Source organism: Danaus plexippus (assembly GCF_018135715.1).
Source record: "Danaus plexippus chromosome 3 unlocalized genomic scaffold, MEX_DaPlex mxdp_25, whole genome shotgun sequence".
Lineage (NCBI taxonomy): Eukaryota > Metazoa > Arthropoda > Insecta > Lepidoptera > Nymphalidae > Danaus > Danaus plexippus.
This window is the reverse complement of record NW_026869844.1, coordinates 649,242-662,237: the sequence shown is the minus strand read 5'-3', so window position 1 is coordinate 662,237 and position 12,996 is coordinate 649,242. Positions and strand designations below refer to the sequence as shown.

At 31.8% G+C, this 12,996-nt stretch overlaps 1 protein-coding gene across 1 annotated transcript in view; it reads left to right on the top strand.

Moving 5' to 3' along the window:
* Nucleotides 1–11,655, top strand: part of LOC116771236 (heparan-sulfate 6-O-sulfotransferase 2) — a 55,428-nt gene extending 43,773 nt beyond the window's left edge. The window contains exons 4-9 of the mRNA XM_061526709.1: nt 741–866; nt 2,094–2,176; nt 3,386–3,630; nt 7,089–7,273; nt 7,611–7,744; nt 8,210–11,655. Of these exons, the coding sequence (XP_061382693.1) occupies nt 741–866; nt 2,094–2,176; nt 3,386–3,630; nt 7,089–7,273; nt 7,611–7,744; nt 8,210–8,238 (802 nt within the window). The 3' untranslated portion in view covers nt 8,239–11,655. The remainder of the gene's footprint in view (nt 1–740; nt 867–2,093; nt 2,177–3,385; nt 3,631–7,088; nt 7,274–7,610; nt 7,745–8,209) is intronic.
* Nucleotides 11,656–12,996: the final 1,341 nt, after the last annotated feature.

Below are 12,996 nucleotides of genomic sequence, written 5' to 3'. Positions count from 1 at the left end.
GTTTTGAACGAATTCGTGGTAAAAATTTTTGTGCCGGGTGCAGACTTGTATGAAATATATGACAAGTTATGTAATTGGGATAACATTATCAATGTAATAGACTTCAATGCTATGTTCATTGATGCGGTTATTCAGTGGAGTGCCAAAATACGTTATAGCTCCAGTAAATTGTACTCGTTTACGAGGATATATATATATAAATGCATACATTTACACGTAGATACGTTACATGTAGTTTGTTTAGTTTTAGTCTTTGAATAATCGGTTTAATAGTGACAAATCATGACTGAATTATAACTGTTAAGATGTGTAAAATATATATATTTTTTGTTTTTTATGAAAATTTCGATGTTCGAATTGCGGTATTCTTTAAAATATATTTGTGAACGTGTGTTAACAAGCGTATACGTTCTCTTGCCAAACTATCTACTTCACGCTTCACTAAGCATGCTCCGTGCATTGAACGCGGAATACGCTGACATCTTTTTTTATATTGATCACGTGAAAGCGTAAATGTTTCAAGTATGGCCCAAGTTGGACCAGGCTGGAATTGAATCAACCGTCAACAAAAGACGACGTCGCCATTGTTGTCGAATTTTATTTTAAGGCTCTTGAAAGTCATGCTGTTAAATTATACTATACACATACATACATATTATATAGCTCGGGGAAAAGTTGCAGCCTTTTTAACATCCTCCTGTGATCAGACATATAACAATATCTTGTATTTTTGTTCATAGATGCGGCCTGCACGCTGATTTTACGGAGTTGACAGCGTGTGTGGGCGGGGAGTTAGATAGACACGAAGGTTCCGCAGTACATCGCAGATACTTCTACATAACTCTCCTAAGAGAACCTGTTTCAAGGTAAATTGTGAAGACAATTTTTTTGCTATTACTTTTTCCCCGCGACTTCGTCCGTATGTACTTAAGGAAAGGGTTCAGGGAGAAATCTGTAAAGTGTGTTAAAGCGACATCTATAGTCATAATCATAATCTTTGTCATAGGACTCGATGTACAATACAACTGTTATACCGCGGTCCATACATACCAGCATCCGTACATCCTTACATCTCAGCAAATATACTCATTAGCGGGATATTTTCGCATATTCAATTTATGTTTATCATATTAGCTTTATTTTATAAATTGAATAGATTTTATACATATTTATATAAATTTTTTTGATGACTGCTTGATTAACAAATCAGTTCAGGTACAATGTCTAAATTAATATATAAAAATGTTCTCCCAATATACGAGTTTGTTCAATATTTCCTAACTGGGGGCCTAAAGATATTACAGAATAGTTGTTCGATACGCCACATCGTAAACTATCAAATAATATTTTATTTCCTCAAATTTTATTGGACTTGAGAGAACCCTTTTCCTTGTATATTTTTTTTCATCCCTTTTATTATATTTCTATTTCTAATATATACGATGTGAACCCAAGTAAGATATGAAAATAGCGAGATCTGACCTCAATAATGCGGTACAAACGTCCAAATTATTCATGATTCCAATACAGAATCTGCTTTATGCTCATACTTCAATCTAAGGCTTTGAATTTGAGGGGTCTGTAACATAATTATATGAATATCAATAGTTATTAAAGTCGAACAATCTTATTACGATGTGCATAGCTATGATATTTTTTAAGAATACTTCTCTGTCTGCCTATTTGATATAACTGTTTTGAATCTCGTGGGACTTTTTTGTCAGATAAAATCTGAAATTCAGAAATAAAAAGGTTTATGTCATGGAGAAAGAATAATATTTAATTTCATACGTACGCATTTCGTGGGGACTAATTTCAAAAGTAACCAATATTTATGTGGAAAGGAGGTAGCCAAGTTACTTTTTTATTTTCTACATAACAATGTGTTGGTTTCTGTAAGAGAAATATTACAAAATGATTCTGATGACTAATCAACGTATAGTTGTTAATTACGAAAAACATTTCATGTAATATTAATGTTTGAAAAATAAACATAACTTGTTAAACACAATGTACTCTATTATGAATTAGAAACATAGGGCAGTAGGAATAAATATGAAGCAATGAGTTTTTAGTATTTCCTTCATTTCAAGGTATTTGTCCGAGTTCCGTCACGTGAAGCGAGGGGCGACGTGGAAGGGATCCAGACACTGGTGTCAGGGGCGAACCGCTACTGGTAAGAGCATTTAAACATATACATACGTGTTATATAAGTGGGATTTTTCTGATTTTATACATTTTTTTGTGCATCTTTCGCATGTCGCGTTACAGCTTGCCGCGGAGTAGGGATTCATCGAAAGTTCGAGCCAAGTACCTATATTACAAATACGATAAGGGCCCTTTGTTTCGTTCCTATTGTTCGGGTTTCTCAAAGAAGTAGTATGTGTAACAACAGTTTAACTATAGTTACATTAAAGATGTGCCTTTGAATTTCTGTCTTTCGAGATATTAACAGCCAATTTTTTGTTCGAATAAACTTAGGGTAAAACCTACCTAACCATTCTGCATCGGCCTTCAATCGGATCATATATAATTCAAAACGCTCTACATATGTACATATTTGCAACGTTTGTTGCTCCGTAAGTTGAAGTAGTCATGCTATGTTTGGGCCAAACTGGGCCACATCCATACAGATGATCGTGCTAACGTTTATTGACATTCATGTACAATATAATGATTTCAGTTACAAACACAAAATAATGAAGGTAGCAATCGAATGAAATTTATAGCGTATAAATGTGTGGGTACGATCATAATTAAAATTTTACCGCTGCGATAAACCTAAATTACGTTTTCAATGAAAAGAAATTACAGATTTGACAGTTTTATAGAGCCGATACTTGTATTCCATTCAAATATAAATCTTTTAAATTATCTGTAAATAACAAAAGCTATATTTTTTTTTAATATATTTCAATATGAGCTACCGTTTTGTTTTTATTTTAGTAAGAAAATATGAAATAAAGCAATATATAAATTGTGTTGCGCGATTTTTTTTATATGAAAACACGCTTTTTGTTCCTGAGGTAAGGTTATTTGTAATTCATTTCTGTCAGACCAATGAATACACCACTCTTTTATGAACGTTGATTTAACCAAAGTTATTCATTAAAGATTAAATTATTGATAAATTAATTAAAAATATATTTTTATTTTAATTTCATTACGATTATAGTGATACCAATACAGTCTGTGCGGAAGTTCCGCAATGATAGATCGAAGACTGTTGATGCGTTTTTTTTGTGACATTTCGTATATTATCATTATTATAATATCATTATTTATTTATATATTAACAAATAGCAGTTTAATAAGCAAAGGAATTATGGATCGTTTATTCTATAGAGGGGCGAAAGTAAATTAACGCTTTTATGTATATATCTAGCTGCGGAAGTTCCGCCGTGCTATACTGGAGAGTCCTGGCGCGGGGTTACTCTAGAAGAGTTCGCGTCTTGTTCCTGGAACCTGGCTAATAATAGACAGACGCGGATGTTGGCTGATCTTGCTCTGGTCGGATGTTACAACGGCACCCTTAGACATCGAACACCTGACACGGATAGAGTACTACTGGCATCCGCGAAGAGAAACCTTGCAGCTATGTCATATTTTGGGCTTACTGAGTTTCAGAAGGTGAGTTTTAAATAAAATTTTCCGCTAGTATATATTTAAGAAAAAAATCTTTTGTATAAGCGAATTATATATTAAACAACAAATTATATAACAATTTTGATATATAGTCCGGTTTTAAATTTTAATGCCGCCAAGGAATACCAGTCAAGTTTTGTGTTTAGTTTTCATGATAAAAGTTAATAACTTTTATGGTTTTGCCTTTCATCGATTGGTCGGAAAACTGATTTAATTTCTAAATAAAATTACATATAACAATTAAATGTTCAAATTATATTATTCAATAGCAATTAATCATAGATAATAGTTTGATATTATCTGCCTTTAAAATTTGGACATAAATTTTATTCAACATAATTACCTATTTTATAAAGAGCTTTTACAAGTGAGAGGATAATATATTGTCCTTAAAAACTAAACAAAATTCTTATTTCACATATCTTTAAGGTGAATATAACAAACCATGCCCGTCATTAATGTGTACTACATATAAGGATGTTAATACTCAATATATATATAATAGTAAATTTTAAATAATGTATAATATCCCGGTCTAGTTTTTAACACATTTACCAAAGTCTATTAACTTCCGAACCCCACTGACTGAATATATTCACATCACAGCGCGTGGACCATTCGCCGCTACGGAATTATCTCATTTGTATGTAATGCTGTTAGTTTGACGTTACAAACTAATAAAGACTGACTTATTAAGTACTTGTATATTGCTTTGAAATTATATACAGAGTTATACATAGTATATTATATTAAAATTGATTATATTGTTCAAAATTCACGTACAGTCATTTTATTGCGGATATTTCGATTTTAGAGGTAAATTCTCTACGAACAAACATATTAATTACATCCTTCTCACGTCAGTGTGTATTGTAGGAGCGTCTATTTAAGTTAAAGTATGTATTTATTAAAATTAAAACTCATCTAATCACGACCGCCTCCTTTAAATAAAGTAAGTATTCATAATTTCAAATGAACGTAGTTTTAATTATTTATGGGTCCCGTCGAGAGCCTCCTTTGTCGCGGAACTTTATAACGGACGCGTTTAATGATTAAATGTAATGAAAATTAAAAAAAAATATATAATATAAGAACCACTTTCTCGTTACGCGGAAAGGGGAAATTCTTTGAAGTCGGCTGCGTTTTAAGTTTCTTTTAAAATATCTACAGAATATTGCGTTAACTGTAGAGATATTATTTTTTTTACTTTATGGCTTCCGAGAGTCAAAGTTCATAGTGAATAGAGTTTGGCGAGCAGTTTGTATGAAGTTTTTCGATTCATTTCAACTTTAAGTTAACAATAATGTGATATAAGTTTTGTTTTGAACAAACTAGGAATTCAAGATTATGCTCGCTAAGGTAAAAGTTTTTCGTTTTGCAAATGATGCTTTCGATTTTATTGTAAATTGACTAGATTCAATTGAATAATAAATATTTCAGTTTCGGTAACAGCTTTTTAACGTTTAATTTTTTTTTACTTAAACAAAAATATTAAAGACGAGAATGTTATTGGAGACACATTAATGTAATCCGTGATCACGCTTTCTGAAAAATTATAAAAACGGCAAACATTTTGAATGATAAAAACGCAATTTAAACATATCAAAAAATACACACACACACACACATATATATATATATATACATATACATATATATATGTATATAATGTATACATTAGATGATCCGATTTTATTTACCACGAGCTTTATTTAAAGATATAAGTATAGACCTCAGGTATAAGAAGGTAGCTGTGGAACTTAAAACATTGATATACATTTTGTTTTGATGTTTTGAAAATTAAAGAAACAGAACTTTTATGCTGAACTCACTAGTCTTTTTATAGAAATTAATATATAAGATGTTACTTTTAGAAAAGTAGAACTGAAGTAATATGTAAAAAACTTTTACCAGCATTGACATTTTAACGGCATATTCATCCTTTGCACTGTTGCCAACTTAAACATTGCAAAAAAATATTGCCATGGAATAACAATTCCTTTAAAAATAAGGAATATTTTGTTAATTTGAAGATACTTACCATCGAAAGTAAGTGAGTTTTACATCTACAAAACAGCATAGAAAGCTGTCGAACTGTTTTAAAGCCAAGAAATAATGGACACAAAACAACCCTTAATATATCGTTAAAAAAAAAGATATTTTCATAGCCAAGTGATGGAGAATTTTATTTGAATTATGCCCTTAATCCACTGAACGACTAGAAATAACAAAACAGTTTTAGTTCCACCTATCCTCAATACTATATAGCATGGTGTAATGAATGTCCCATTCAACGTGAGGGCAACGACCGCACCAGATAAGAGGAGCTATTATTTGCACTTAGCTTATTGTTCATGTATGCAACATTTGTCTATTCGCCATCGTCTGCCCACGGTCATGTTGCTCATTGTCACCATGAATATTTATCTACCGTGCCCAGAATATACGCTCATTTGGATTCAGAGAAAATTTCGTCCCGAATATTTTACATATTTCTACGGACGTCCGTATTGAAACGGCGCGCTGATAAATGGATATGATTATTGACAGTTTACAAGTATTTAATTCTCAAAGTTGGGGATCTTTTTCTTGAACTCTGTTGGAATTTGTCTTAGACGACTAATATAGTTTGTCAGTGTAATGATTGAAATATATAAATACATAAGTGTATTAGTAAAGGATTTAAAAAATATATACTGTCTAGTTGAGAGCACTTTCATAATGAGATCTAAGATTTTCGCGAGTTTTATTTATTTAAATTAAACTAATATTTTTCGGATAAGCTACGGGACCATATAGCTTTTTACAAAAATAAATCACGTGTAGTTTATCCGAAAAATTAGTTTCATTTAAAAGAGCACTTTCAATATAGCACATTTGATACTTATAAAAATTTGAATTAACATTGTAAAATTATATTGAATTTTATAAAATTATATATGTACCGAAATTTATAGAATTATTTGATGTACGTATTGTACTTTCATTGAGCAATAATCAACGAGTTGTTTTTTTATATCACATTGACTTCATAATGGCACATTAATTGATAAAATAATTTTCAGAATCGAGTTTAATTATAATAAATATTTTATTATAAATAAAAAATTGATTACGAATAGCGTTTGTCACTTTATTGTATACATTCATTTATATAAAAAACGTAGAAATGTAATAAAAAGTATTAAATTAATGTGATTTCTTCAAAGCAATAGAATGGCTTTAAAAAAACAAAAAAAAAATCACTGATACTTATTTTAAATTTAGACAAATGTTTTTGGATTGGAGGCTATGTAGTGAATTTATTCAAATTGAGCTATTTGGATTCGGTGCTTTCTCGACAAAATGATGCATAAACTTTAAAAAATAACGTCGACCGCTCATACTTCACGAGTCAGGCCGCGTTCTGTGAACCGCCAATCGTAACGAGCTTTCATTCTCAGATATCCCAATACGTCTTCGAGGAGACCTTCAACCTTCGTTTCGCTGTGCCCTTCACTCAGCACAACGCGACCGTCTCCGGAGCAACCCTGGCCGCGCTCACGCCAGCCCAAGTGGATCACATCAGACGACTCAACTCCCTCGACCTCGAACTGTACGAGTTCGCGAAGAATCTCATGTTCAAACGGTATGGTACAAACAACGGCCTGTTTATTATAGTTATTTAACTGTTTTTTTTTTCAATAAAATCTGATAATTGGGGGTGAAAGTGCCAGACTGAACTGTTATGTCAGTTCCTTTTTTTTATTGAATGTCTGTAATCTTCATGAATTTTTTAATATATAAAAAATATTTTTTGAATGTATCTGTTATACAATGTATCTCGATCAATCAAAATGTACACATTCTCGTACAAAATTTCACCTTACGTTGTTAATTTGAACACTGTCTGTTGGTGGTGATAATTTTTTATTCCAAATATGCAACATGGTTTATATTCTAAGTCCGAATTATATCGATGACAGTTTCGAAGCACTAAAGCACCGTGACAGTGATTTCGAGTACCGTTGGCGTCACCTGGGCGAGGTCGCCCGCAGCGGAGTCACCGAGTTCGATTGGGACAGCAACTTGGAAGACGCCACCACGGAGAAATCTAGAGGTTTGGACAACACGAGAACAATTTAAAGAGAAAAATGTTTAATATATGCATTTCATGTTCACGAAGGGATTGTTTGTTGTGTAGTGTACACAACACTAATGTCATATGCTCCGATTTTTTTAAGGCATTAGACTGTGACCTATTACGCTACGCAATGTGGGGATTGGAGAAACAACGAAAATTATAGTAAAAATTGATTCCTTCAAAACCAAGTCCTGAGAATGACCTGATTTATACATAGATATTTCTTCAGTACACGCTCATTTTCCTCTATTCCTGATGGCTTTGAATAGAGTACAACAGCCAATTCTCTAATCATCACAGTGACAGTCTAAGTAATACACTCGAAGGGTTTACTTATGACCATTAATTTCAAATGCTATTTGTGTTGCCGGACCGCGTTCGCACGACACCTAATGTGTGTACGACACGATTTATAAGACGCACGATTTTTTTCTCTTACAGGTAAATCAATGAAATCGAAGAAGCTTTGAAGATGTACATCGGATGAGTATTATTGGTGCATACGTATTTATAAGGATAAACGAGCCATGATTTATCTTTATTTTTATATGTAAATTTAATAACGATCGATATAATAATCAATAATAATATAATTGTTCTAAGTGTAAATGTTCCTTAGAGTCTTATTTTACACTAGTCCAGTTTTAACGTCCGTTTGTATCGAAGTAATCAAAACGTAATTAATTTGTATTTGGCAACTATTTTTTCTGGCAGTTAAAATAAATGATTTTATGTTTTAATATAATTATTTTTAAACAGTAAATACTCTTTCAAATGTATCAACATGGATATTATTTGACATTATTAACTGACATCTGCTGTCATTCGATATTGACAAGTCATCTGTCAAAGAGATGGAATGTTGTTGTAAATATATTTGTACATTTAAGGTTGTATTTAAATATAACGTCGTTGTATATGATATATGATAACGCAGCTTATTAATGTTAGGTTTGATGGACACCATACGACGTCCGATTCGTCGGCGTCTCGAGATTACGTTCGTCAATATGATCTGTCATGTTGGCATGAAGCGTTCGACGGTTGTGTTTGCGAAAGTGAAATGCTGTTATTCCATCCCGGTATCCATTAATTGTATAGTTAGTACGTTGACATTTAATAGTACAGGGTGGGTAATGCATCTGATATGAGCCCAACGAAATTTTAACCTAGCGTATACGTGTATAGGGTACGAAGTTGAACAGCGAACAGTATTTAATTAAATGTCAAAGATCACAAGACAGCGAAGATATTCAGTGGATGTGCTTTTGTGTAATCATGTTTGTATGTTATATGGAACCTTTGATCTGCCAATACTTGTGATAATTGAGATATCATTGATACAATAGTTATTCATAATCCGACTCTAGCTTAATTTCCGTTTGTCATTTACTTGGTATTCTAGACACGATCGAGTTACGTTACGTTAAGAATACTATCTAAATTTACGACCATATTTTAAACCGTCGTATACATATCCGACGATTCCGTCGCTGGCTCAGCGAACAAAATTTTTGAAGGAATATTTTCTAAGCCACGCTTGGTTGACATTTTCTGGAGTTATTTCGAGACTAAAAGCTCCAAAGGCAGCAGGTGCTATGGAAAGCCTAAATATCTATGTGAATATCTCTTGAATAATTTAACAGAGCACACAGCACTGTATAAAACTGTGGCTCTACGCGATTTAGTTCGTATAAAATGTATCTGGGTTGGTTCTTATGAAAAATAGTGCTGCTTGCATAGTTTATGATTTGGCGGCGCAGCGGCGTCTCTGTGGCGGTATGTTAAATTATATATTACCGGCGAGCGTCTTTTTTTATTCTTAATTGATTAATAAGTTGGGGTTATCAAGTTTTTTTTATGAGAGTTAATAGCTCTTTATAGTAGCAAAAACAGAGATCAAGAGATCACGCAGATAAGTAAGTTGACGAATTATTTTAAATATATTATCACCCACCGCGACATTATAATTCGAATAACGTTCGTCTAAAATTGTATTCCCTGTCCCGAATATTTGAAGTTGCCAGCTCCAGCCAGTATTGTTGGCTGGCCATAAATTCGTTAATATAATTACAGCTACTAGTTAAACATGGCAACTTTGACATCGGTATGAATTTTCATCAAGCATTGCTTCCTCTAATATTTACGTATAGTTTATTCGTGTTAAATTTATGGGTATATTAACCATTTATTTCTTATAACATTACTACATAGATTACAATAAACGTCGTATACAACTAGAAGTGACAAGGCTATTAGCTTTGAAGTTTGACATTGGCATTTTGACATTGACGTTATAATAACAAAATAAGCGTTCAGAAATTAAGCAATTAAAATATTAATTAACACATAGCAAAAACAATATTCGCTGTTAAATTAAATTATGTAATAAAGAACTCTACCGACCCACATAACGGAATGAAGTCGAGCGAGAATTTTCAATTATTTTCTAGTATTGGCTTATTAATTTAGTCGATCATTTTTTAGCGTACAATATTTATATTTTATTTACTGTTCGTTCTTCAACATGAAGCGTAATATTCCTGATAGCTTAAGTTATTCCATAGGATAGGTGTTCTTGTGTTGCATGCATGGTTTTGTAATGTTAGTTGCATTGATCGTAATAATTTCAGTTGATCAAAACCAAAGAACGAAAATTCGCTTTTAAAATTTGACTTTGCATCGAACAATGTTATTGTTGTGGCAATGAAATTCGTCCTTAAATACGACTGTTATTGATGCGGGCATATCAAAATCGTTTTTTCTTGTTGTGCGGTAAACCGCGACGTTGGCTGGTGGAAGATTACGTTAATAAGCAGACTCGGTAGATTAATTATAATTACAATTGAAACTGAGCTTCCGAAGAAATATGTAATAAGAAATGTTTGCGTATTAACATCGATTAAAAAACTATATTATTTGATTATGAGTAATACCTAAAAGCAATTTAATCGCTTAACTTTTGACATGCAATAAACGTTAAGCGCTGAGTGAGCAGGGTTAAGTGTAACTTCCTGTGGAGAAGTCGTTTTATTTTGAATTTCGATACTTAATTGGTGGAATAAAACGTGTGTCTTAATCTAACTCACTTCTGTCTAACGATCGCTGCTATGATTGTGAATATTGTTTTTATAATAAACAACTCAAAAAGGTATTATTTTTAAGGAAACATAAAAATATTTTATACAAAAAAAAAATCAACCGAATGTCAAGCGGCTCTCTGTACTAAGTAACTGTCGTGTTCTATCAAAAACCAATCTAAAAGATAAGCATATTAATAGTTGTACTTGGACTTTTGATTTCGTTTTAAGTTAGATATATAATGTTTTGTTTACCTTCAACGCATGTGTTCGTTTTATATAGGTTTTGTATATAGATATAACGATTCGTGAATATATTTTTGTTAATCGGGAGAGTGTATCTAGTGAATGCTGTTAGTCTTAAATGGAAATTATGGTACATATGATCCGAGTAAATATATGTATTGTAATAATAATATTCGATTAATTCTAAAAAATTGACAATAGCAAAGCAGTATTATCGAAGAGTAATCGCAAGAGACTAAAGAAAAATTATTATAAAATATATAAAAATTATAATATCCGATAAAAATATTATGCAACTGATTTTTCATATAAAAAATTTATATATAGTTTGATTTTACCAATTATTATTTTTTTCTTTTTCGTAATATCAGTTATTTTTTAAAGTTTGTCGAACATGTATTTTGTATATAGAAATTTTGTTAACTCGTATGCCATAAGACGTATAATTTTATTATAATGCATCTAGAACCAAAATTTAGTTCATAGTCTATTTTCTTTAAGTTCCCGACTGAACCAAAATGTACATAAGTGTTAAGAGACCGAATAAAATAATTGAGAACACACCGCATTTCATTTCAACCAATCCCCTGCTGAATAATACATTATCTACCAATTAAATGTACAGATAATAAATTATGATTCTCGACACACACACATGTTTAGGGCTGTGTGTTGATAGTAAAATATAAACGCCATTAATATTATGTCATAACTCGTCTATATTTTATCTTTTTGAACTTCAAATCGCAGCTGTGATTGTAGTGAACGAGTGAATCAAATCTTTCTTTTATGGAATCCAAAGAATGAAAGAAAACAAGAATGCAAGCATTTTTACAACTGGCAATTTTTTTACATGAATCGTTTCAATAACGTAAGAAAAATTTCAATCCTCTTGTCCTTATAATAATGAATACCTGATCAACAGAAAGATGGTGAGTGAAATACAAGTTTGAAATTGGATCACAAATATATATATATATATATTAATAGATAAATGTGCAATGATCAGGTGTCTTTATAAATATATTACCAACCCTGTCGTTGCAAGTTGCAGGCTGCGTCTTATTAATAAAAAAATATATTAAAAAATCACGGAAGTACCGACCTGATTAGTTCTGTAACGTTCATTAGAGGTGCGCACATACAGCATTTAAGCTACGATTAATAAACGGTATGTCGTAAGTGCAGGAAGTAGGAATGTACGAATTTGCATTTATGTTATTAGGCCGCATCCGCCCTGGGATTGGGAACCGTACCAGTCCCATAAAGCTCCCTACAGGAAATGATGGATCCAACGGCTTGGTGTTCCGATTCTGTAAATTGATCGTAACTTAACACTTTGGTAAACTGTTTATATTTGTGGTGTATCATACACGATTTTAAAGCGATCGCGTTAAGCTCTTGCATATTTATTAGTGGATTTCCTTATTTTATCTTATTTATAGATTCCTTGTTTATAGAAATATTTTCTGTTGAGAACTAGAATTCTGTAAGTTACGTTTCACATTCGTTAACATGTAATATCACAGGCCAGTCGGGATTAATCATGCTTCCGTTAAACTTATTTTTGAAATTTTAATACAGATTAAATTTAATCGGATCCTGACGATAAAATATGGTAAAAAATATTTCACATGTAAGAAAGAATGTGAATTATTAAAATATTTCCAGAATATAATTATTGCATAGTCTTATAAAATTAAATAAAAACGCAATGAATAAACTGATCAAATTCGCACGTCTGTGAGCAACTTAAAGTATACTTCGGTCACTCTAAATTGCAGCGAACTGAATTATAATCTATTCTCTTCATTTAACTGTCACTGTCTGAGTCGTGTCATTGGGTGGCAAAGGTTATATCAATTTTAATGCAAAGAATTTTATTTTCTGAAATTATTTTCA